We start from the raw sequence: 22,309 nt of genomic DNA, 5'->3' as shown, positions 1-22,309 counted from the left end.
CGATTGATATCTTCGATCAATCTTCAAACTAATGTGTGAGACTCAATATTTTATTTGTTTTATTATCATTTTAGTGTTACTATAATTTTTTAAATTATATTTCCGTTGTGTTAAAATACAGTTTAATCCTACATTTATTTCCAAAAAATTAATAACATAAGAAGTTAAAAGGAAATTTTCAGATTTTTCCGCTCTATTCGTATTATTTTTTCGCAATCGTATATACTACGCATAAACTGCGATAAAATAAAATACATTTGTGTAGTTCACACATTACAGAGTAAATATACTCTTCCGATATTGTACAACTATCTTCATTATGTTCCTATCACAATCAACATAGTATAAAGAAGATGTAATATAGCGTGTAACGTGCGCGCATTTGATGTGAATTCTTTTCGCGGGTTACGTATATGTAAGCAACACAACAGATGTAATTATTCTCTCGTTGCAAGAATGCAGCGACGACGAATGCACAACGCTAATTGCGGAAGCTATTTACAACCGAGTCGCTTTGCTACCGCGTAACGACCCAATTAATAGCGTTTAATTACCGTGTCTGTTGACACTGCGTTCTGACGAGAGGACTGAGAAAAGAGAGAGAACGCAACTTCTCGACGGCGTAATATTTATCTGCCTCAGGTAGCGTTGATAAACATTGATAACGCGCTGATGTAAAAATACGCGACTCTGCATGTCCTTTATTTTCAACAGGGCCATAAAAAGACACTAAAAGGAAAAGATGACTTTATTTTGTGGGTGGAATAAAAATTGGAAAATTTCTTTAGACAGCGTAAAAAATAATTATTTTATTTTTCTTAAATTATAAAGAAATTTGCACAATGTAGAATTCTCAAAATTTTTACGATTTTAATTTTTGTTGCATAAATATTTTTTTGATAAACTTTATATTCAAATTATTTATATCATATAAATATAATAAACAAAGGTGTGTAATGTAAAAAATTATTTCCATGCGTTCTAGCTTTTGACTTATCCAGTATATTTATTTTTTCTTTATCTCGAATGCGCCAAGGACATGATATCGACAAAGTTTGCAGGCATTTTTATATCGCTCCGTGCATTACAGCAACTCGTTGACTTAATGTACGTCACGTTGAATTGAATTTTTGTAACGAAAGAGATCGCCTCTCGTCACGCCCACGCGAGAGCGATTTTTCAACTCGGGCGTTAAAAGCGAGTCTTTTTATTCGACGAAAATGAAAGTGAAGAAAGAGAGAGAGAGAAGAATCGAATTGCACGAAATCGAATTGGACAGTTTACTGACACATCGTACTATTCATAATTTACTAACACACAGACAAGTCTCTATTTTTTAAATTAAAATATGCAAATTGATTTATTATTTTATATATTATATATATTTACACATATTAAACTGATTAATACTTGTATACAAAATTTGTGCTTTAGTTTTGATAATATTTTAACATGCAAATTGCTAATTCATTATCTCTCTTAATAACATTTGTATATATATATTTAATTTTTTTTGTTATTCTGTTTTTTTTTCTTTTGTTCTTCTCTTCTTATTATTTGCTCACACTTTTAATTTTTCAAATGCACTAATTCGTCTCGTAAAATAGCTAAAAAAAATTTCGATAAATAATTATAAAAATGAAAAATGGCTAATAGAAAATCGACGATGACGAATCTGGAGCGAATTGAAAGCTGCTTCTCTCGAACGTGTTTTCTATAAATTCTTATAATTATAATTTCAATGAAAATTATATAAGAATATAAATTACAAATTAGTATTGGCCGTTAAAGGTCATCTATCTGCTAAATGAGATTCGCGAATTCATGAATGACACTGTCCACACGCGCGTACGGGGCGACGCACGTGGGTTACACATGTCAAACGTTTTTGCATGGCACTTACGAATGTTGTTTTACCACGTACAACACGTATTATATATTTCTGCAGTTTTCGAACCATTGCTCGATAATGTAGCTTTCGATGATTAATTAGATAATTAGTGATAATTAATTAGAACAGATACGCGCCAACAGAACTTGTATTAAATAAATCTGAAATGCAAAAACGCATTTTTATCAAGAACTTGTTTAAACAACGTCGAAAGGACATCGTGAAAAAGTGTTGGAAAGATATTCTAGATTTGTTAAACAATTCTTAGACGACTTTGGACGCAAAAATTCCGAATCTAATAAAAAAGAAATCTATAAGTAATTTCATATATGTATAAATGTCCCATAAGCTTGAAATTTTGCAATAATTTTCTTGGTATATTAAGAAAATATTATAGAATTATATTATAATTATATTATATTCTGTAATTATGTGTCTCTACAACAGTATGTATATGTAGGATTATAATTTATTTAAAAACATTTTTTTACTTTTATAAAATACTATCAAATTATCTTAAATTTAATTATTTGTATTAATATCTTTCACAGTTTCTAACGATATTCCAACGACAATCTTTCACAATTTAATAATAGGACTTCTATAATAAAATTTCTTCGATATTGTAATTTATATTGAAATAATTGAATTAAGCTCTCCACCGCGTTGTCAGGGATACGCGATGATAAACCGAGAGTTTCGCTGACAGATCCTAATCCTGACAGATCGAGAACAAGAGAATTTCATTGTACGTTGTACCCCGAGCAATTCTCGACTTCTTCCTTCCTCAAGAAGCTTTCGCCGCACGTTCGGTGGGAGGCCCTGAAGAGGTGACAGGAGGGCGGCAGGGAGATCCGCGCGCGCGCCCGCGTTGTTTGGGAAGAGGGAGGACCCCGTGGTCGGCGAACGCAAGCGATATATGAAGGCGAAACTCGCGCGCACGTCGCCCAGAAACTCTCTCACGTGGTGTGCACTCGCGATAGCGCAGGAAGTGCCGGTCCTCCGCTCTCTTCGCATTGTTTTTTTTTTCACGCATAAACATATTTTGATTTTCCAAATTTTCTATCCCGTTTCTGATAGCGTCTGATAACGTTGGAAGTTAGTGACAAGTTGTCGAGGAGATTTCGGCCTAGGGAGATCGTCGAATGCGATCGAAATCGATTCATTTTCGACGTGTTCAACTTCCTTGAAGAGATTTAAAGGAAATTCGAAGGGGTGGTAGAGGGTGGTGAATTGTGTTGGAGAGAGAGAGAGAGAGAGCGAGAGCAATCATGAGCAAACAATGGAAAGGTATGTGGCAGAGAATTATTGAATGTCGACGAAGAGATTGAAAAAAGTTTGGGGGGAAACAGTATGTTGATGATTAAATATTCTTGTTAAATATTCTTTGCTTTTTATATCTTGAGAATTATATCGAGAGTTGTGAATGGAAAGAGATGGAAATTTACTAAGCAGAAAATTGACCACTACTTATCTTTATAATATCTCTATTAGAATTTTTCAGATTTATTATATCGTAAATTATCTTGTTTTTTTAATTGTAAGATATTTATCTTATTTTTCTAGATTTATTATATATCGTAAATTATCTTGTTTTTTTTAATGCGTTATTTTTTATACTATATTTTATTCATAAGCATTTCTCTTGGAATATAATCAAGAAGAGATAAGATTTCGCTAAGATATATAAGAATAAAATTTTTTTTAAGTCAGTGATTTGAAGAATTTAGCAAAATATATTTCTATTCTATATAAATAAAATATACATAAATACAAAATACTTGTTATACTAGATAAGTAATATTCGCATTTCTCTCAAAATGTACTAATGACGAATGTCAAGGAATGTCGTGGAATCAAAGTTTTTTAAAGTTTTTTAAAGTATTTTAAGGATGCGAAAAGATTTATTAACATAAACGGTGAAATTTTTATCCCGATCACACACATAGAAAAAAGGAGGAAGTAGTTGATCAATGAAAATGATAAGTGGAGGAATGCGATTCAAGGTAGTATTTGTCGTGACGATGCATGCAAACGAAGATATGCGTCGTTTGTTGACTGGCTAGTAAATTACATAGGCAAACCGCACGCTCTATTATTACGATACAAAAATATAATCCGTATACGAGGTGTCGTGAGAAAAAAAATACCCACTTTTGTTTGTTTAAATCTTATAAAATGATGATTGCTCTACGAACATTTCATCAGTTATATTACATGTTAAAATTTATACAGCGAAGTAAATGATGCTACCGATCAAATAAATAAAATTGAAAAATCAAATATTAAAAAATAGGATTAAAAAATTAGAGAAATACATATGTATATCGAATGTATAAAAATAAACTCTTTAAAAAATATATTTTTGAGATTAAGGACTAAAATCTAAAAACTCTATAAATAGATAAGTATTTAAAAAATATTAACATTTAACAATTAGAATTTAATAAAATGTATTATAACTTGTAGATGAATATTGTTTCAGCAATAGTCATCGATATATTTAAAAATGTTCTTCGGCACTCAAAGATATTCGGGAAATTACTCATGACAGTGAGGACACACTTAACTTGCATCTCTAATTTATATTGTACGTTTTTTGGATATATTATCACGTAAACGCCTTTTAATCGTGCCTTTTAATCACAACTGTGTAGTCCACTCCACCGCACTTCAATAGGCGATCAGACACATGTTTCTTACATATCGTTTGATATCATGATAAAAAATTATTATAAAAATCATGATAAAATGTTCCTCTGTCGTAATTATCTTTTCAATCTTTTTCACTCAAATTTTTTAATTTAATCACAAGTTAATATAAACTGAACTGTTTATGAAATAAATTAATAAACTTTAAATAAAAAAAAATTTAACTACGAAAATCTTGATTGATTAAATAGAGATTGAACTAGATAAACAAATTAATAAGTAAATTAAATATTTTTATAAATGTAGCGAAAGCTCTCGAACGACGTATAAATGACCACGTAATTAAGAGAAACACTTTCTTTAATATATTTTAGTGAGTTTCGACAGGTTCGCGATACAAAAAGAAATATACTTCGAAGCGTTCTAATCAGTCTCGCGATTAACAACAAACAAAAGGTACTAAATGAAATAATAGCAAAGAAACGATATCACTGAAATTATCTCTGCCATACGTGACTGCTGCTTATGGCGGACTGCCTATTGTTTCTTTGCCATTATTTCATTTAGTACCTTTTGTTTGTTGTTGATTAAGAACTTTCGCTACAATTGGTGTCCCACATTGGGAACAAATTAAGGTTTTTAGAAAAATAGGATCGCGAGTTAAATTCAATTCTTCGATATCTTTTTTTTGCAGGTGTCAAGGAGTTTGTCGGTCTGGAGGAAGTCACCAAGCTCGACTTCCTGGTGATGCTGTTTGCCGAGATTCTGGGCACGTTCCTGTTGGTCCTTCTAGGCTGCGCCTCCTGCATCACATGGTCATTGGACACGCCGCCGACTGTTTTGCACATTGCGTTCACTTTCGGTCTCGCCGTGGCAAGTTTGGCACAGGTAAGTGCTATTGTCCTAATTGTAAAAATATAAAATTTTATTTGAACATGTAAAATTGAATAATTAAAATTCAAGGCACAAAATTTTAAATTTGATATTCTTAAAATTATTTAAAATTTCTATGTTAAAGAGAAGTTTAAATTTAGAGCAATTTATGCAAATATAGAATTTGCTTGTCTATGATTTAATTAATTAGTTTTTGAAATAAATTAAAGTAAAATAAAATAGTAAATTTAAATGAAATAAGAATAATCAGATTTAAATTATTAAATTGAATTTTAATCCTGATTACGATAAACAACACAGACAAAACGATACATTATTTATAACAGACAGTTTTGAGAATATATTTCGCGATAAAAGAAAAATATTGATAGGTAAAAATATTTTTACGCAAATTTAGAAATGGAGGACACGAAATATCTATCTCATAAAAAAAATATGACGACTTCTTTTTTCTCCTGTTTTGGGGTGTTTCCCCTGTTTGGGTATAACTGCCGAAATAAATTCGCGAGTTTATATACTAGGAAATTGTGATATGAATATATAACGACACGCATACGAACTAAGATTTACTCGTCCAGAATATTTTATTATGCTCGCGCAAATTCTTATCTTAGCGATATCTCGTAAAAAGCGTGTTGATATATATGTGAGCATTCTTCCATTTTGCCTTCTCGAATATTTTCTACTCTCTTTTGATGCTTTATCTTATTATTTTATATTAGTAAATATAAGTAATTTAATATTTAATTTGTATTGATTAATAATTAATTTATTCGCATTTCTATACTTTCGGTATTTTCGTTGCACGCATGATAATTAATAATAGAAAATTTAATTTACAATTTTTACATAATTATATCAAATCCCTTGGGCAATGCAAAGTAATGCAATCTGCCCATTATTTGTATTTATACACAATTAATTAACTCACAATGCATAAATTTGTGAAAAGACAAATTCTCCCATTCAGTGAGGATTAATATATAAGATAAAGCGATAGTTTCGCAAAAATGTTCACGAACCAAAGGATTTTGCAAAGATTCTAAAAATTCCGAATAAAGAGGAATAGCATTATCCTCTCGACGATATTTTAACGATCCGCTCGGATATTTGCATTCAGCGAAGAGACGCACATACGAGACAGAAGTGCGTTTTGTCATCTCATCTGTTACGTCATGATTAATAATTAATTAATATCTTGTGTGAACCGTTTTTTATATAGCATCTCTCGCTCGTAATGCTCTTTGCGTCGCTAAATGAGCCATATCGATCACGATTACGTTTCGGATACTCGCTGAATGGATCGGAGACACGCGCTTCTTAAAAGATCGTGTGTTTGTAAAGATATGTATATGAATTCTATAGAACTTATAAAACGTGTGTGCCAACTTGTATTTTGTTGTTCCAACAGCAGTGAATAACAAATGCAGTAACTTACGTTCTTGTCGCTATCATAATTTTGCGATTGTAAATCTGTGAGATTGACAACTGCATCATCATTCATTCTTTCTACTTAAAATTGCACAATTTTATAATTGTGATTGGATTTTATTATTCTTATTTAAAATATCTGTTACGCACGAAATAGCCATATAATTGTAGATACTTTTTTTGAGGGACGCCCTGTCTTTCAAACAGACAGAACACTCTAGAGAGAGAGAGTGGGGAGTCCATTCACTTCGCTGAAGTTTTGCGACTCAGTCACCTAATCACTCTCACTCTCGTTTTGTGAATCGATTTTTTCCTTATGGAGAATAAGAAATTCAATTCGCCGCGCAACGACCCGTTTGACCTAACGCTTTCATTAATATATTTTAATTAAATATCTAAATAGTATTGAATAAAAAAGAGAGAGGATCGCGGTTTGTATTGTTTGATTCATTCGAGCATTCATAAAAAAATCGTGTAAGATATTTTAGCGTAAATAATTTCTCGTGTGAATCTACTTATCTAAAATGTATGAGATACGTTTCCAATCGAAATCACTGTTCCGCAAAAAGGAAGGATTAAAGGAAGAAGAAGATAAGATAACCAGCCGTAGAAGTGATTTTTAATCGTAATTTAATTGAGATAAAAGATTAAGATCAGATATCGTAGGATACTCGCCACATAGTTTCGATACGATCCGATATTCGCGCGTGATTAATTCTTATCAGTGGTGATCGCTTAAATTGCCTCATTACAAAATTGCACGATCGTCAAATTGTGAAAATCTCTCTTTCTTCCACGATACGTAATTTTCTGCAATTTTCTCCGTTTAGCATTTTATGCACACGTTGCTCTATTATCTTCTTTTATTTTCCTATTTTATCTTTCTACTACGAATCACGAAAGAGAAAGAAATAAATTTCTATGGATAGAATTTATAAATAGAAGAAGCATCCGGAATTAAAACTGAAAATTTTTGCCTTGCAAATTTTTGCAAATTTTCATTTTCCATTCATATTTCTAATATGAATATGCACTTTTTTGATAAATGATTGCGCCGCAAAAGGAATCGTTTGTGGAGACGGTTAAATAGATGAGAGGGGGGATCTCATCCTTTAAATCACGCTCGTCCTTTCGAATTCGCAAACTGACCTCGTCCTCGAAACAATTTATAGCGCACTGCTCTGTCGACACGCGAACTTTCGGCGAACGGCCGGTCGATTTGCGAAGAGCGGCCTCCTTTGTATCAATCAGAATTCGCGCGACGCGATCACGAGGAGATGAATGGTCCCCTCGTTGACCGGCTTGAACATTTTCGATGACTTCTATAGTCAAACGTTGGAAGTTTGGAACGAACTATCGAGCTTCGCACGTGAATAAGATAGAAAGGAAAGGAAAGGAAAATTAATTATAGTAAATAATTTTCATAATTAGTATTATATTAACGAACATTGCTATTTGGACGATATTATTTATGTTTAGTTCGCCAGTTCTTCTTTGAAAAGAATTTAAATCAAACATATACAGTTCATAAATATTCCATATTATGGAGTTCATATATTAATGGTATCTATAAAAATGGTTATTAATGGTTTTTTCAAAACAATATTGATACGAAATAAATCAACAAAATAATTAATAATATCGATCAAATATAAGTGAGCAAAATGTACACGTATCTGTGATGATTTCCATCTCATTTCATTAGAATGTCTATCGCGGTGATTACCATAATAATTAAACGCAAATTTAATTCACTCCATTTTTCGACATTAATATTCTCAAATAAGAAAAACTTAATTACTCATCTTATGTAATGATAATTTTTGCATTTCCAATCTGCGTTTTCCGTTTTCTGCACTTTTTTCTCGTGAAAGGATCGGATCGTGAACTTCGCGCTTAGTCGCGGTAAACACGTTTTAATTGAAGCGTACACGCGCGTGCACGACGTATACGTGTGGGCCGTCCGGGTCCAGTATAGTGGAAGGGTAAATAAGGCCGCCGGTTCGCCCAAGGGGGTCTAACTCCGTCCGGAGATGGTGCAACTGTGCCCCGGAGGCTTCTGACAACCTACTCGAGAGCTACGGAGCTGGGGAGCTCGAGAGACTAGCGTTCACTCTTATTCGCCCTTTTCATACTTCACTTTCCGACAGCCCGCGGCACGGATGTGAATGTCTCTGATGCTTTAGAGAAGTCGCGTAATTTTTACTTTTCTTTTTTTTTTTATTTTTTAAGGAGAGGGGGAGGAGAAGGGAAGGACAAATAACGAGATCTTAAATCAAAGAGATTAATTGTTTTCGGCTATCAAAATTTTGATTGAATAAATAATAATGGAAAGATAACAGAAGTCTAGTACTCTCTACAATCTTAAGCAATTAATAATGTCAAAGCGTTGATAACATTATATCTCTGATTATAATTACATATATTTATGATAATGATCATTTTTTTCAAATTTCTTATTCTAGCAATTCAAATTGTATCTTTGTTATTTCTTTAAATTTTTTAAAAAAGTGGTATTACATTTTTTAATTGTAGTACATTAATATTATTATACATGTATATAAAAATTATATTATTCATATTAAATTATAATTGTGTTTTTTATATGTCATTGCTTCTATTATTATCTATTTAATATACGTAATTTGTGCGATTATTACAGATTCAGAATTTTTAAAACTTGTCAGATATTTTTTTGGAGCTAATTTTATATTTTACCGCTTAAAAAAAATCTCTTTTGAAAAAAATTTTAAAATTAATTAAAATTATTCGTTTCTTTCACAAGTTAAAGATTATTATTATACGCATTTTTCCGCGAGATAATTCACATTTTCTTAGATAATTGTTCACGCTAGACATATCTTTTCTATCGTGGTAACAATTACGTTCATAAGATTGCAATTAATTGATATTTTGACATTAGAATTGAGACATCACGTGCGCGGTTTTTTTTTCCTCTATCCAATTATACCTCAATTGTAATATAATCGTTCATAAGCGTGTTTGACCACGCGTCATCTCGAAATTAAGACACGGTTCAATCGAAAATTCTTCGCTCGAGATCTAAGACACGTCTTCGACTCGACGGTCCCATTCAGGCGAAAATTGAATGCTAAGTCTCTCTTTAACGTCTCATTCGTCTAACGAACGGGCAATGATAAAGATATTGTCTCTGGTGTTGACGATCGCGCTTTATTGTGCCAGTTGCTTTGCACAGCCGGTGAGAGAAAGAGACGAACGCATCCCCGGATGACATCTGTAGTCGCATTATTTATAGATCCGACTATGTCCCTCTGTCCCGGGATAAAAGTCATAATTTATACAAGTGGGCACACACGATCGCGTCTCTCAATAAAGCCGCTATTGATAGGGAAATGTCAAGTGACTTTTCTCTCGATGATAGAGAAAGAAAAAGAGAGACTTGGGGACAAAGGAGATATTATACGAGTAACGGTGGAAAAATATTTGAGAGACTCCGCCGCGCGTGTTTATCTAGATGAAATAATTGTCCAAGATAATTATCGCGGATCTAGTGCGCGACAAGAGATGTCCTCATAACGGTTGCGCCAACATCACACTGGATGTTCTCACTATGCTCTTAGCGTGCCTGTGGTTATTAGGCAGATTACGCATTAATAAGAATTATTAAGAAATTTATAACCTTTTATTATAGTTTTTATACGCAGATAAAATTTAATAGAAATCTAATGTAATAGATTTAATAGAATTTAAATTTAAATATTGAATATATGCGATCTCTCTTAACACCAATCGAGTATGAATTTAACGTTAGCCTAAACTGCAATTTATGATTCACATAGAAATTTTTAATTAAATATTGACTTATAATATTAATACAAAGCGATACAAAGATTTTTTTCAATTTAAAGATAAATGTAACCTACGAGAATTAAAATAAGGTTTGCATCTTTTGATACGTCACTTTAATTCATACATTTAAATTTAATGAAGTATAAGTTTGAACATATTTTTAAACTCTCTCAAACTACTCAAACATTTCCTGTCGGTGTAAATTCATCTTAGATCGTTTGTTCGTGTACGTGCTGTTATTTTTTAATTTTTTAATAAATACTCGTAGAAGAGATGTTATTTCTTCGACGCGACACGACTACTGACAATGAGAGATCTCGAGATGCAGGCCCGACAAAAAGCACCAACACCGGACGCGCATGTCGCACTTTTCATTAGCTTGCGAAACCCGCAATTCGCCGCGATTAAAATCGTGCAACCTTGCGTCGTCGGCGACACAATCGTCTTTCTCTTCTCCCCTTCATCGTCTCAAATTTATTCAACAGACATTTTACGTCGATTCTTTTTCTTCTTTCTAAATTTTTCCACCTCTCTTATAAACCAAATCGAACCAATTATTATCAATTTTATTTGTCAAAACTTTAAAATCCTCTAATCTGATCTCAAGATAATTAAAATGTGATTTTAATTAGAACTTTAATTAAATTTAAAAACTTGTTTTCTAATCATGCATTGAAGCATTTTTATTATCTAATTTTAACTTAATAAGGAGGTTTATTAAGGTTCTTATAGTTTAAAAGGAATTATCTATATAGAAAAATTTCATTATCTATTAATATAATATTCTGTATATATAATTATAACATAACACTTATTACCAGTGGCATTTTGATTAGATCAATTTTAATCAATCTAAAAAAAAAGAATCTAAAATCTATTTAATACAATGATTAAGAATTGAGGAGGTTATTTGAATTCAATTTGGAACCTGGGCTTTGTAAAAAAACGAGTTCAAAGATAAAGAAGAGCAACTCGCGAGTCGAGCTTGCGCAAGTGTTATTATAAAAAAATCCTCCCGTGCACTTGCAACTTTGTGCAGTTCGGTCATTCCTCATCTCGTATTCTGTCATCTCTTTTTCGCGGGCCGGTTAAGGATGACGGTATTAAAAATAAAAAGAAAGGGAAATTTATAAGGGAGGAGGACGAAGAACTTGAAGCGAGATAGCGCAAAGAGCAAATGGGAAGGGCGCGAATAAGATGGAAAAGGAGAGAAAGGGAAGGAGAGAAGGGAGATGTAGATGTGCAAAGTCACAGTCGATCCTGTTTCGAATGCAAATCGCACGCATCTCGCCCTGCATTATACGCAAATGCGCGGCTCTTTAATATGCGAGAGCAAGAGGGGCGAGAGTGCAACGCTTACGCAACGCGAGATGCAACAAGAGATGATCGTTGGAGAACATCGGTTGTTGCGCTGTTCTCCAACGATCAAACTAGAGGGGAAGATCCTAGAAAGGTTTCAACCTTTCAAATTAATTCGTCAACAAGATCTTGAATAATAAATGTAAGCATGTCTGCGTGTTTGCATAACTTTCGAAATATAGAATGTTTCGAAAATTCTCATTCACGAAGTCTTTACAATTTCCAATTTGTCTTATTAATTTAATTATTTATCAGGTACTTTAATCAATAAAATTTAAATTAAAATTTTATCTACTTACATAAAACGTTGACTCCCACATGCATATTAAATTAATATATTATACACACGTTTTGGCAAAACATTTTTAAGTTTAAAGAATATTTTCCTAAACCGCGTATTTATGCAATATCTCAATAATTTAGATAACAACGAATGGGGTAAAAATATTAATTAGAATTTTATGATTGAAGACATTTTTTGTCAACTTAGGTATGAGTTTGTCATTCGGAGCGATGGCAGTTATACGAATTAATTACGTCTCACTTACAATTAGTTAAATTGATTATCACCGTCATTAAATTTCATATTCATTTAATTTGTCAACGTAATTAAATTAGTGAATGAAAAATATGAAATGGGAAGCGATAATTAAGTGAAGTAAAGGCAAGGGAGTGTCTTATTAATCATCCGCGCACGTGAGATAAACATCTGGGTTTGCTCGCGTAATCGCCACAAATGTCTTTGCTACCATCTCGCGTTTTACAATTAGATCACCCTGTCTCGCGATTTGCGAGCGCGAGATAAATGAGTGCACGACTAGAGCGCATTCTTACTCGTTCTACGTTTATGACGTTGAATTAATAATCGTTCCTCGCTGTACGACGAACGCTAATTGTTTCGTTGAAAGATATTTCTCTCTACTAGCATTTTGCTTCGCGTAGTCCCCTTCATCTCTTCTCGCGGTTTTACCAGTCCTACCAGTTTTGTGCAATATGTACCGCCTGACGTGCCGCATTGTTTTCTTTCGGAAGAATTTGCATAGAACTTGTGTGCTCGCCAATATTGATTTTAGAGCCGGGCCAAGGCTTTCGACAGTTTTTTTTTTTTTTTTTTTTTTTTTTTCGATACTTTATTTTCTCCCGAGCCTAAGATACTTACGTCATTTTTATGCGACTTCTTTAGTCAATTCAGAGCTTGCTATGTTTCCCGAAATTTTATGTGGGACGATTTTAGAAATATTACGAGCAACAATGAATTTATGTAAAATATACAAATACATTACATTGACGTTCTCGTGAATTAAGTGACATCTTTTAAAATTATTTTATAAAATTAATATTAAAAACAAGAAATTTGAATTCATATAATATAAAAATATAAGAATAGGTATAAAATAATATAAGAATATATAAAACAAAATATTTAAAAAATATAAAATATAAAATTAAGAAAAATAAGAAGAAGCTTAAATTTCGATAAAGTAATATTAATATTCGAAATTATACAAGCATATAATATTTTATGAAAGTATATACATATATAAGTTTCGCGTCTTATCTCTTGTTTTTTTTGTTACCCAAGATTTTATATAAAATAAAAAATAAGAAGTTGATAAAACAATTTTTAAAAAATAGCCAATCTATCTCTCTTTCTGAATGCGTATGGAATATCTATAAAAGAAAATTTATCTAAGACAAAATCGCTTCTGCGGTAAGAGTGGCGCGTATCCCTTGGCAAACATTAGAGTCATCCTGCTGGGGGCCTTTTCGGGACCCAAGAGGTACCGCTCCCTCGTGCACGCGCTGTTACGCAAGCAGGCCCACAGGCGAAAGATCATTGTCCTATGTCTTGTGCAGCTCGTGTGCGTCACGCAGCCCAATTATGTCTCTACACACAGGCCCGCATTGGAAAGGATAAGGACAGATTGATGGGCACTAGAGATTGCGATGGGCTCGATATTCTTCGGTCAAGTTCTTAAATTATTTAATCATGTTTGATGCATTATACTTGAAGAAATTTAAAGATGAAACATATAGATATGTGTCCCCATATAATTAAATTTTCAATTTATACCGCCAAATAATTAATTACTCTGCATAATGATTATTTAATTTAAAAATGTAAATTATTATGTGTGCATATTAATTATAAATTATAACGTAGCTAGAAATAAATTTGACAGATGCAGATTAGTAAAAAGATTAAATCTTTCCACGTTCTTGTTAATTAATATTTATTAATTAATTATAATATCAACAAGTTTCAATGTATTTCTAATTGCTGTGTTATATTTGGTGAATAGCGAAATTTCAATGCGTTTTATATAAATTGGAATAAACTCTAAAGATTAGGCTTTCTCTGGGGATTTTGCAAATCCGATCCTGCGTCTCCGCTCTGCAGGAGCGCCGCCGACAACGTGTACGAATTTGTAATGGCACGACGAGCCGAGACACCTTACGGTAATTACTGACAATACGTCGACAAAGCCCATTATTTAATGCTTGCTCACAGTTGTATTTAACGCTTGAACGAGTCGACGGACAATGACGGCTCGTCTCGAAAAGGAGGAGAGGCGTAATTTGCGTCACAAACTGCCCGCGTCTCGTTAATCCTGGATCCCGATATCCTTTTCGTTTTATTAGCGTGAAATACTTTCTCAACATCTTAATCCCATTTCTTCGCTATTATTCATTATTGCTTTAGGTTCCCACAAATCGCTTGTCACGATTTTCATCCGAGTTAAATGATTATTTCGACATTTGATTTACATTAATCGCTTCGAATATATCTTAATTGCTCTCCCTAACATTTTAATTATTTTTTAAATATATTTAGCTAGAAAATTAAATTTTTTATATATAGAACACAGCTAATTAAAATGATTTTATTTCGATATAAATTTTGTACACATGTGAAATTTGTCAAAAGATTGACCGATAATTATTATTCTCTATTTAGTCTTATAATCATATATTATATATGTCATCATATATTACATGTATTATAGAGATATATATGTATAATACTATATAATAATTAATTTATTATTAATTAACATTGCTAGTATTACATCACGGTTTTGTTATACTACCAAGTTTTCTTAAAAATAGCAAATAAAAGATTAAAAAAGGAAAGGTCGGCAGCTTTTGTAGGATTGGACACTTTTCTCATTTCGCACGCGTGTAATTTCGAAGGTTCACGGTTTTACTGCGATTTTTTACTGCCGAAACAAGAAAAGAAATCTTTGGTAGCCTTCGGCTTACTCAGTAATATATGGATAACAACAAAGATGATCCATCTGAAAAGACAGAAAAATGATTCAAGGCGATCAACTTTATCTATCGGGCGAATTCTAGAACAACTTGCTGCGCGTATATGCGATTCTTGCACCTGTTGCCGTTAATTCGAGATGAAGTTTCAGCAACGCGTATGACACGTGCACATTCGCTCGCGCGAAAAAGGAGCGCGGCACGTGTGCAGCAAACGTGCATCTTCAGGTTCGGATTTATTCTGTTCGTAATAAATTTTATTAATGAGGAACGAATTTATTTTTGGCAAAGTATATGACATATATTTTCTAAAATAATACATTATACAATAATTTATATTTTTAAATTAAATAATTATTATGCAAAATGTAATTGATGCATTAATATACTTATTGGCTATACATACGGGGTAAATTCAACTGCAATATATATTTTTAGCTTAAACATTTTTTTATTTCATTAATTTTTTTCTCCTTTATTTTATTGATCATTATTTATTATATAGAATATTCTCTTTGATAGGCGGTATATTGTTTCCTTCGAGTCCGTTCCTGCGCGTTTTGCACGCGGGAACGCGTATACGTGGCTTATGACTGCAGGCTGTGGGTCGTAAGACCCCGAAGGCGCGAAACGGCGAGATAATTCGAGATCGTACGATCTATCAGCGAACCGGAACGGATGTTGAAAATTAATTTTAATTTTAATTTTCTGTTCGGACGCTCGAAAGAACGAAATTGCGCGTAAGATTCACGAAGGACCCATCTCGCCAAAAAGAGAAACAAGCTTGTCACACTGTTTGTTTAATTTCATTCGAAGATAAAGATTTTTAAAAAATCTTCGAAATTAACACGCGAAGTCTGCGCTGACCCCGCGTCAACCTGAAGAAAAAAAAATACGACATTTCGGCCCGAAAATATCGCGATTGCTCCGAGATAGGATCGCGCGCGAGTCCCTAAAAAGGAGACTCCTGTCGAGATATCGCGCGCGGGCGTCCGCGGGGGCCCGTTTATTACTTTTCTCGGAACAATGTTGCGAACGAAGGCCGATGAGTCGCGGAAAGTATGCATAACTTTCCCCTTTAGAGCCTGCTCTTTATTATATACATATATGTATACTATATGGATCTCTTCTCCGAGACGGACATACGTCGCGCGAGCACGTGTCAATTAAAGTCCGTGCAACAGCCCGGGGATTTTTCATTTCACCTGGCAAGCCGCAAGGCCACGTCGCTCGGTTCTCTCCCTCCCCGAGAGATCGACACAAAAGAATCTGTCTCTCTCGATTGTCGATCTCGCCCGCTTCAATTGCCCGATTCAAAATTTCTTCGACCAAAAATCTTTCATTATGAAATCTGTCATTAAAGAGGCTCTCTCATTAAAATTATGATAGGTGTTTCAAGGATCCTTCTTCGTACATTCATTCGCGATATCTTTTTCCGCGATAAGATCGATTTTTACACGAAGTCTTCGATGAATTTTCGACGAATTTGACGATTGCGCATTTTGACCGGCAATTGCTCGTTCAGGAAAAAATCGATACGCGGATCGACGAAAATTGGCGAATTAACGAGCGCGAATTGACGAGAGACGAGAATCGAAGGGGAGAGATAAAGGGACAAAAGGAAAGAGAGAGAGAACACTTGCGTAATCCTGGTCGGCGCATATGTGTGCCGATCGCCCGCGGCGAGACGAGACCTTGCCGGCGTGCATGAGAACTGGGCCGCGATACGTCGGGCCCAACGAGAGCCCAGACTCTGAACCTAGACGAATCCTCCGACGCCGTGGAGTCTGCGCGAACTGGATTTCGCGTGCCGGATTAATTCGAATGATTCTGAGATCGAGATACGTGTGTCGTGTCAATGTGAGGAGAGGGGTACTTTATATCGATCGTGTCGAGATAATTATTGACATTACATATCTGATATGCATCGAATTTTATTTAAAAAAAAAAAACCTCTACGATTATATAATATATTTTATTATATATATATTTTTTATAAAATCTAATTAGTTTTATATACCGTAAAATAAGTTTAAAATAATTATATAAAATTTATTATTTTTTAAATAATCTAATTAATTTTATCGTACACACATAATAAAGCTAGTACAACTTATATCGTACACAATTTGATAGATATAATTATAATAGAAAATGTTTGCGCTAATATTATATTGGATCTATATTTACCAGCAGTTTGCAAAATGAGTTTACAAGCAATTTGCACAGTTGAATTAAATCGATTTACTTTCGTTTATCGCGGTCATCATCAGCTGTCGATGAACAACCATTACATGCAATGCTATTATGAATCAAACATTAACTGTTCTAGATGCACATTTGCCTCAATTTAGAAAATTATATATATTAACAAACGTCAAGCTATCATCGGTTTGTAAACACATAAAATTTATAAAATCACGACACATAAGAAATATTGTTAAAAATCTACATTAATTAAAATCGTAAAAAATAACAAATAAAATTGAAAAACAATATATATTGGAAAAAATTGTGAATAAAGTTATAAGATAAATAGAGTTGATTTGTATCATCTATAATTTATATCGCGTGCATTATTTCATACACGTGTGCATTTATAAATTGCATAATTGCGTATTTTGTAAATAATTTAAAAAATAGCTTTTTATGTTAATTTTAAAACTCTCTTTCATAAAATTAAATATCTTTCATAAATGAACTTGCTTTAACAAGTACAGATTAATAAATCTTTCAATTTATAAAATTATATAATCTTTGAAATTCAGTAATCTCTAATTATTTTTATATATTATTTATTTGATTGTCCAATTATTGTTCGCCTCATTATTTGAATCAATTTAAAAATAAAATATGTTGTATCACATTATTTGTATATTAGTAAAATATATATTTTCGTATAATATTCTTAGAGATGTTCTTTTAAAGTGAACACAGATGTCACCTATCCGCATTTATCTACGAGAAGGTCGAACGTTTCGCGAGATCGTTCCGAATCGTTTATGCGATCTCCACGTAATTACATGCCGGGTACGTAAGGGGAATTTACAAGCAGGCGTTACACGCAGTGACACGCTGCGAGATTGTCAAAACGCCTGCCGCGGCGGCGTTGATCGTTGGGAAATCGTTCGAGATAAATCCGAGAAACAAATTTCATCTCTCTTTCTCTCTCTTTCTCTTTGCGGTAGGCGTGGGACCGCATGATGATTACGAAACAGACTTTAGAAATATTCTCACGGCCCAGACTTTTATTAGTCACAAGTTCGCCGATCGAAACTCGAATCGTACTACGCGTTCTTCTAATAAGAAATATAATAATAACAGTAGAAATGTAACAACAAAAAAAAGTAATAAAATTTTGGAAATTTTGGAATTTTCACAAAAAACGTTTAAACTTTGAATTAAAAAATTAAGGCCTGTGTAAGTCGTAGAACATTCATTGAGGGCTCATTTTGTAAGTCTTGAAGAGACCTTTAAAACGCGCCCAAGACGAATGTTGTACGACTTACTCAAAAAATATTATTCGAGAGTTTAAAGTATTATAACATATTATTTATAACATTATTATTTTAAATTTTATAACATATTTTTATTTTAAAATTTAATTAGCTGGTTAACGCTTTAATCAGCTGATTTCTGTCAAAAAATATTAATGAAGTTTAAACAAACTTTATATAAAAATATTATTCTCTTTTATATAAAATTGAGGAGTGACTCTTGTGTTGTTTTAGTTATCATAAAAATTTATTAACGGTGCTTTATAATAATTTTTGAATTTCCAGGTTTTAGGTCCGATTTCCGGCTGTCACGTGAACCCGGCTGTGTCACTCGGTCTGATGGTTAGCGGAAATTGCAGTTTTCTTAAAACCGTTAGTTATGTGGTCTGTCAATGTTGCGGTGCTATTGCGGGAGCCGCTGTTCTTAAGGTAAGACTACAGATTTAATTAAAATTCATTTCAACGCTTATACTCCACTTTTTCTTTAAAGTTCAAAGAAAATTAATCTAAATTTAAATTAATTATTATCGGTTTTTATAAACTTCTTTGATTAAAAAGAAGAGAGAGAAAAAACTAAATTTGACACGCACCTTAAATTAATTTAATAATTATTTAATCGAGTGTTGAAGAGAAGAGATATCGATAAATCAAATTTTTTTATTGTCATTTTTAAGAGATTTAATCTTCTTAAAATTAATTGAAATTATCGCGAATTTATTGCTGGATCGCATTGTATAAGTAATATAATGTACTTGGGGAGGTCAGCGGATCATGTACTCGATATTTTCATTTGAACGTACCTTGCGTATACGCACGTACGTTCCCTTACATACGCGTGCAATCGTAATGATCGTCCGGCCGAAGCGTGAAATCGATCGTTGATAGGCTGTCATTTCGATTTGGCGCGGAGATACGTCTTGTCCGTATCAATTAAATCGCCGTTGAGCAAGGTCAAGATTCTCTCCTCCTTCATCATCAATCGCACGGATATACCCATTACATCAAAAACTAGTCGCGCAACCGATCAATGGTTGGGCCACGCATGAGAGAGCACGTGCGTGTATGCGATACTATTTTGCGTATTCTTTACCATTCATTAATTTGACCGAATAAGCCAATTAATTACTAAATTCCTCATCGTCATCTTAATGCTGTCAACGTTTTGTAACGTAGCTGAATATAGGAAAAATTATGAAATTCTCACGTATTCGTGTGTGTTACACCTATACATGCTGCGATTTAGCAGTAATTAAAAAATTGCTTTCCATATGGCTAGTAAAAAAATATTATCGGTTTACAATAAATGGTTTAAAATCACACTAAGAATATTATCCATAATGATAATAATGATAATAACCAATAATCTATAATATAATATAATCTTATATATGAGAGAGTCTTGGAAAAGAAAACTAATTAACTTGTAAATTTGATCAGTTAATTTTTTAAAGAAATTTATCATATATCGAGCAATTATAAATACCTTTCCTTCCTCGCAAAACCTCGAATTATCTAATCAAATCGCGTCGATTTCCGTCCAGCTGATAATACCCGGGACACAGTCCGCCAGCGGCCTCGGTGCCACCAATCTGGGTCATGGCATATCGGTGTCTCAGGGTGTCGTGATGGAGACCATCATCACATTCCTCCTAGTGCTCGTAGTCCACGCTGTGACGGATGCCAAGAGGTCCGACACGAAGGGCTGGGCCCCGTTGGCGATCGGTCTGACGATCTCGGCGGCCCATATGGCAGCTGTACCCATCACTGGTAGCAGCATGAACCCCGCCAGGACTCTGGGTCCGGCTGTGGTAGAGGACATGTATCAGAACGTATGGGTCTACTGGGTGGGTCCGCTTCTCGGTGGCTGCTTGGCCGGCGGTGTGTACAGGATGGGCCTGAGGGCCAACAGGGAGGACGACGAGGGTTCGTACGATTTTTGAAAGGGTTGCTTAAAGGGATCGTAAAACGTGAGACAGATCCTAATAATAATTTCGCGAAGAACTCGAAAGTCTCCCAGATGTAAATAAAGAGATAAAACTGTAGTAAAGATGATGATATTTTTATTATCTTTGTTCGTTGCAAACGTATGACAAAATTGTCTGTGAAAGGATAGAATTTTGCAGGGAATATATATTTGTAAGTAAGATATATATTGGATCCACTGCAGATTAAAGAGGATCGAAATGTTAGAAAAGTTCAGAAAACTGGGAGCTATGATATTTAAATCAAAACTGTTTGATAATATGTAAATGTATATGTGCTCAACATATGCACACATACACACGTACATACACACATTATGTGTCTTTTTTTAATGTTTTATTTTCTTGAAATGTATTAATCTTTATCTATTTATACATGAAGATCACTTCTCATCGCTTATCATTTATTGAATTGTATTTGTCTAATTGTTTTTTATCTTTAATATTTAGAATCTTTATAGCTGGTGGTATATAATAATGAATCGGAAAGCATAATCGAAAATATATCGACATTATTGTATAATACTGTATTGTGTTTTCTTATACAAAAATAGTTTTAGTTTATTATATTAATATTAATTGATAATGTTATATTATTAATGATATTTTTCATATTATATATATATTATATATATATATATATATATATATATATATATTATATATATATATTATATATATATATTATATATATATATATATATATATATATTACGGAAGATACTAAAAGATACACACATATATATTTATTATACAATAATATGTATGATATCGAATCGATGTCTTTCCTTAAAAAAAAAAAGAATCACCTTTTTAAGAAAGTAATTAAATGTATTCTCCTTAGAATGTGCATAGAACAAGAGATAATTTTTTCAGCTATAATTATCAGCTATTATTTTATCATAATTGAGGATCATTATCAATCGCGTAAATTTTATATTTGTCAGTTTGTATATCGCTTTCTACTGACTCTGAATTTTGTATATATTGTACTTAATAAGTTAGCTTATATCGAGAGATCAAATTTATTAGCTTTTATCGACCTATAATATAATTTAGCATTAATCTAGAAATTAATTAGCTCATAACACACAGATACGAATGAAAACATTAACAAATATATTCTTTTATCATCGGTATTATTCGCGTATTTTATGTTTGCTAAATCTTCCCTCTCTCGGTTCCTTCTTATGATAATAATAATAATTATTTAATTTCTAGAACATGTATAATACCAATACATCTTTGAAAATCTACAAGGATTGTAAATGTAACAACAAATGATCTAGTGGCAGATGATCTAGATACTCCAATCCGAACATAGGTAAATTTATATTGTCACTTACGAGAGATGCATTACAAGTACACTAAAACCAACTATCTCAAAATAGCGCACGCCAAAATAGTCGTGCATAGTTTTCGCTGCAGCCAGACACCACCAGAAGTTAGTGCCTTTGAGTTGTCGAGCGGCGACGTGCGACTCGAACGTGTTCTCCAATTAG

General features: G+C 33.0%; 1 protein-coding gene across 3 annotated transcripts in view; it reads left to right on the top strand.

The window, feature by feature from the left end:
• Positions 1-22,131, top strand: part of LOC145940959 (aquaporin AQPAn.G) — a 30,838-nt gene extending 8,707 nt beyond the window's left edge. Inside the window, exons 4-7 of one of the 3 annotated variants that reach the window (XM_083046644.1) lie at positions 5,238-5,431; positions 19,111-19,254; positions 20,367-20,748; positions 22,029-22,131. In XM_083046644.1, coding sequence (XP_082902770.1) covers positions 5,238-5,431; positions 19,111-19,254; positions 20,367-20,748; positions 22,029-22,039 — 731 coding nt within the window. In that variant the 3' untranslated portion in view covers positions 22,040-22,131. Of the gene's footprint in view, positions 1-5,237; positions 5,432-19,110; positions 19,255-20,366; positions 21,405-22,028 lie in introns of those variants that run through there. The other 2 variants (XM_083046643.1, XM_083046645.1) reach the window with 2 other exon arrangements.
• Positions 22,132-22,309: the final 178 nt, after the last annotated feature.

The sequence above is a fragment of the Prenolepis imparis genome, unplaced genomic scaffold, assembly GCF_030444845.1.
Source record: "Prenolepis imparis isolate NDT839.2.m4 unplaced genomic scaffold, iyPreImpa1.0 SCAF_9, whole genome shotgun sequence".
Classification (NCBI taxonomy): Eukaryota; Metazoa; Arthropoda; class Insecta; order Hymenoptera; family Formicidae; genus Prenolepis; species Prenolepis imparis.
The sequence above is the reverse complement of the archived record's forward strand: the minus strand, read 5'-3'. Positions and strand labels throughout refer to the sequence as shown.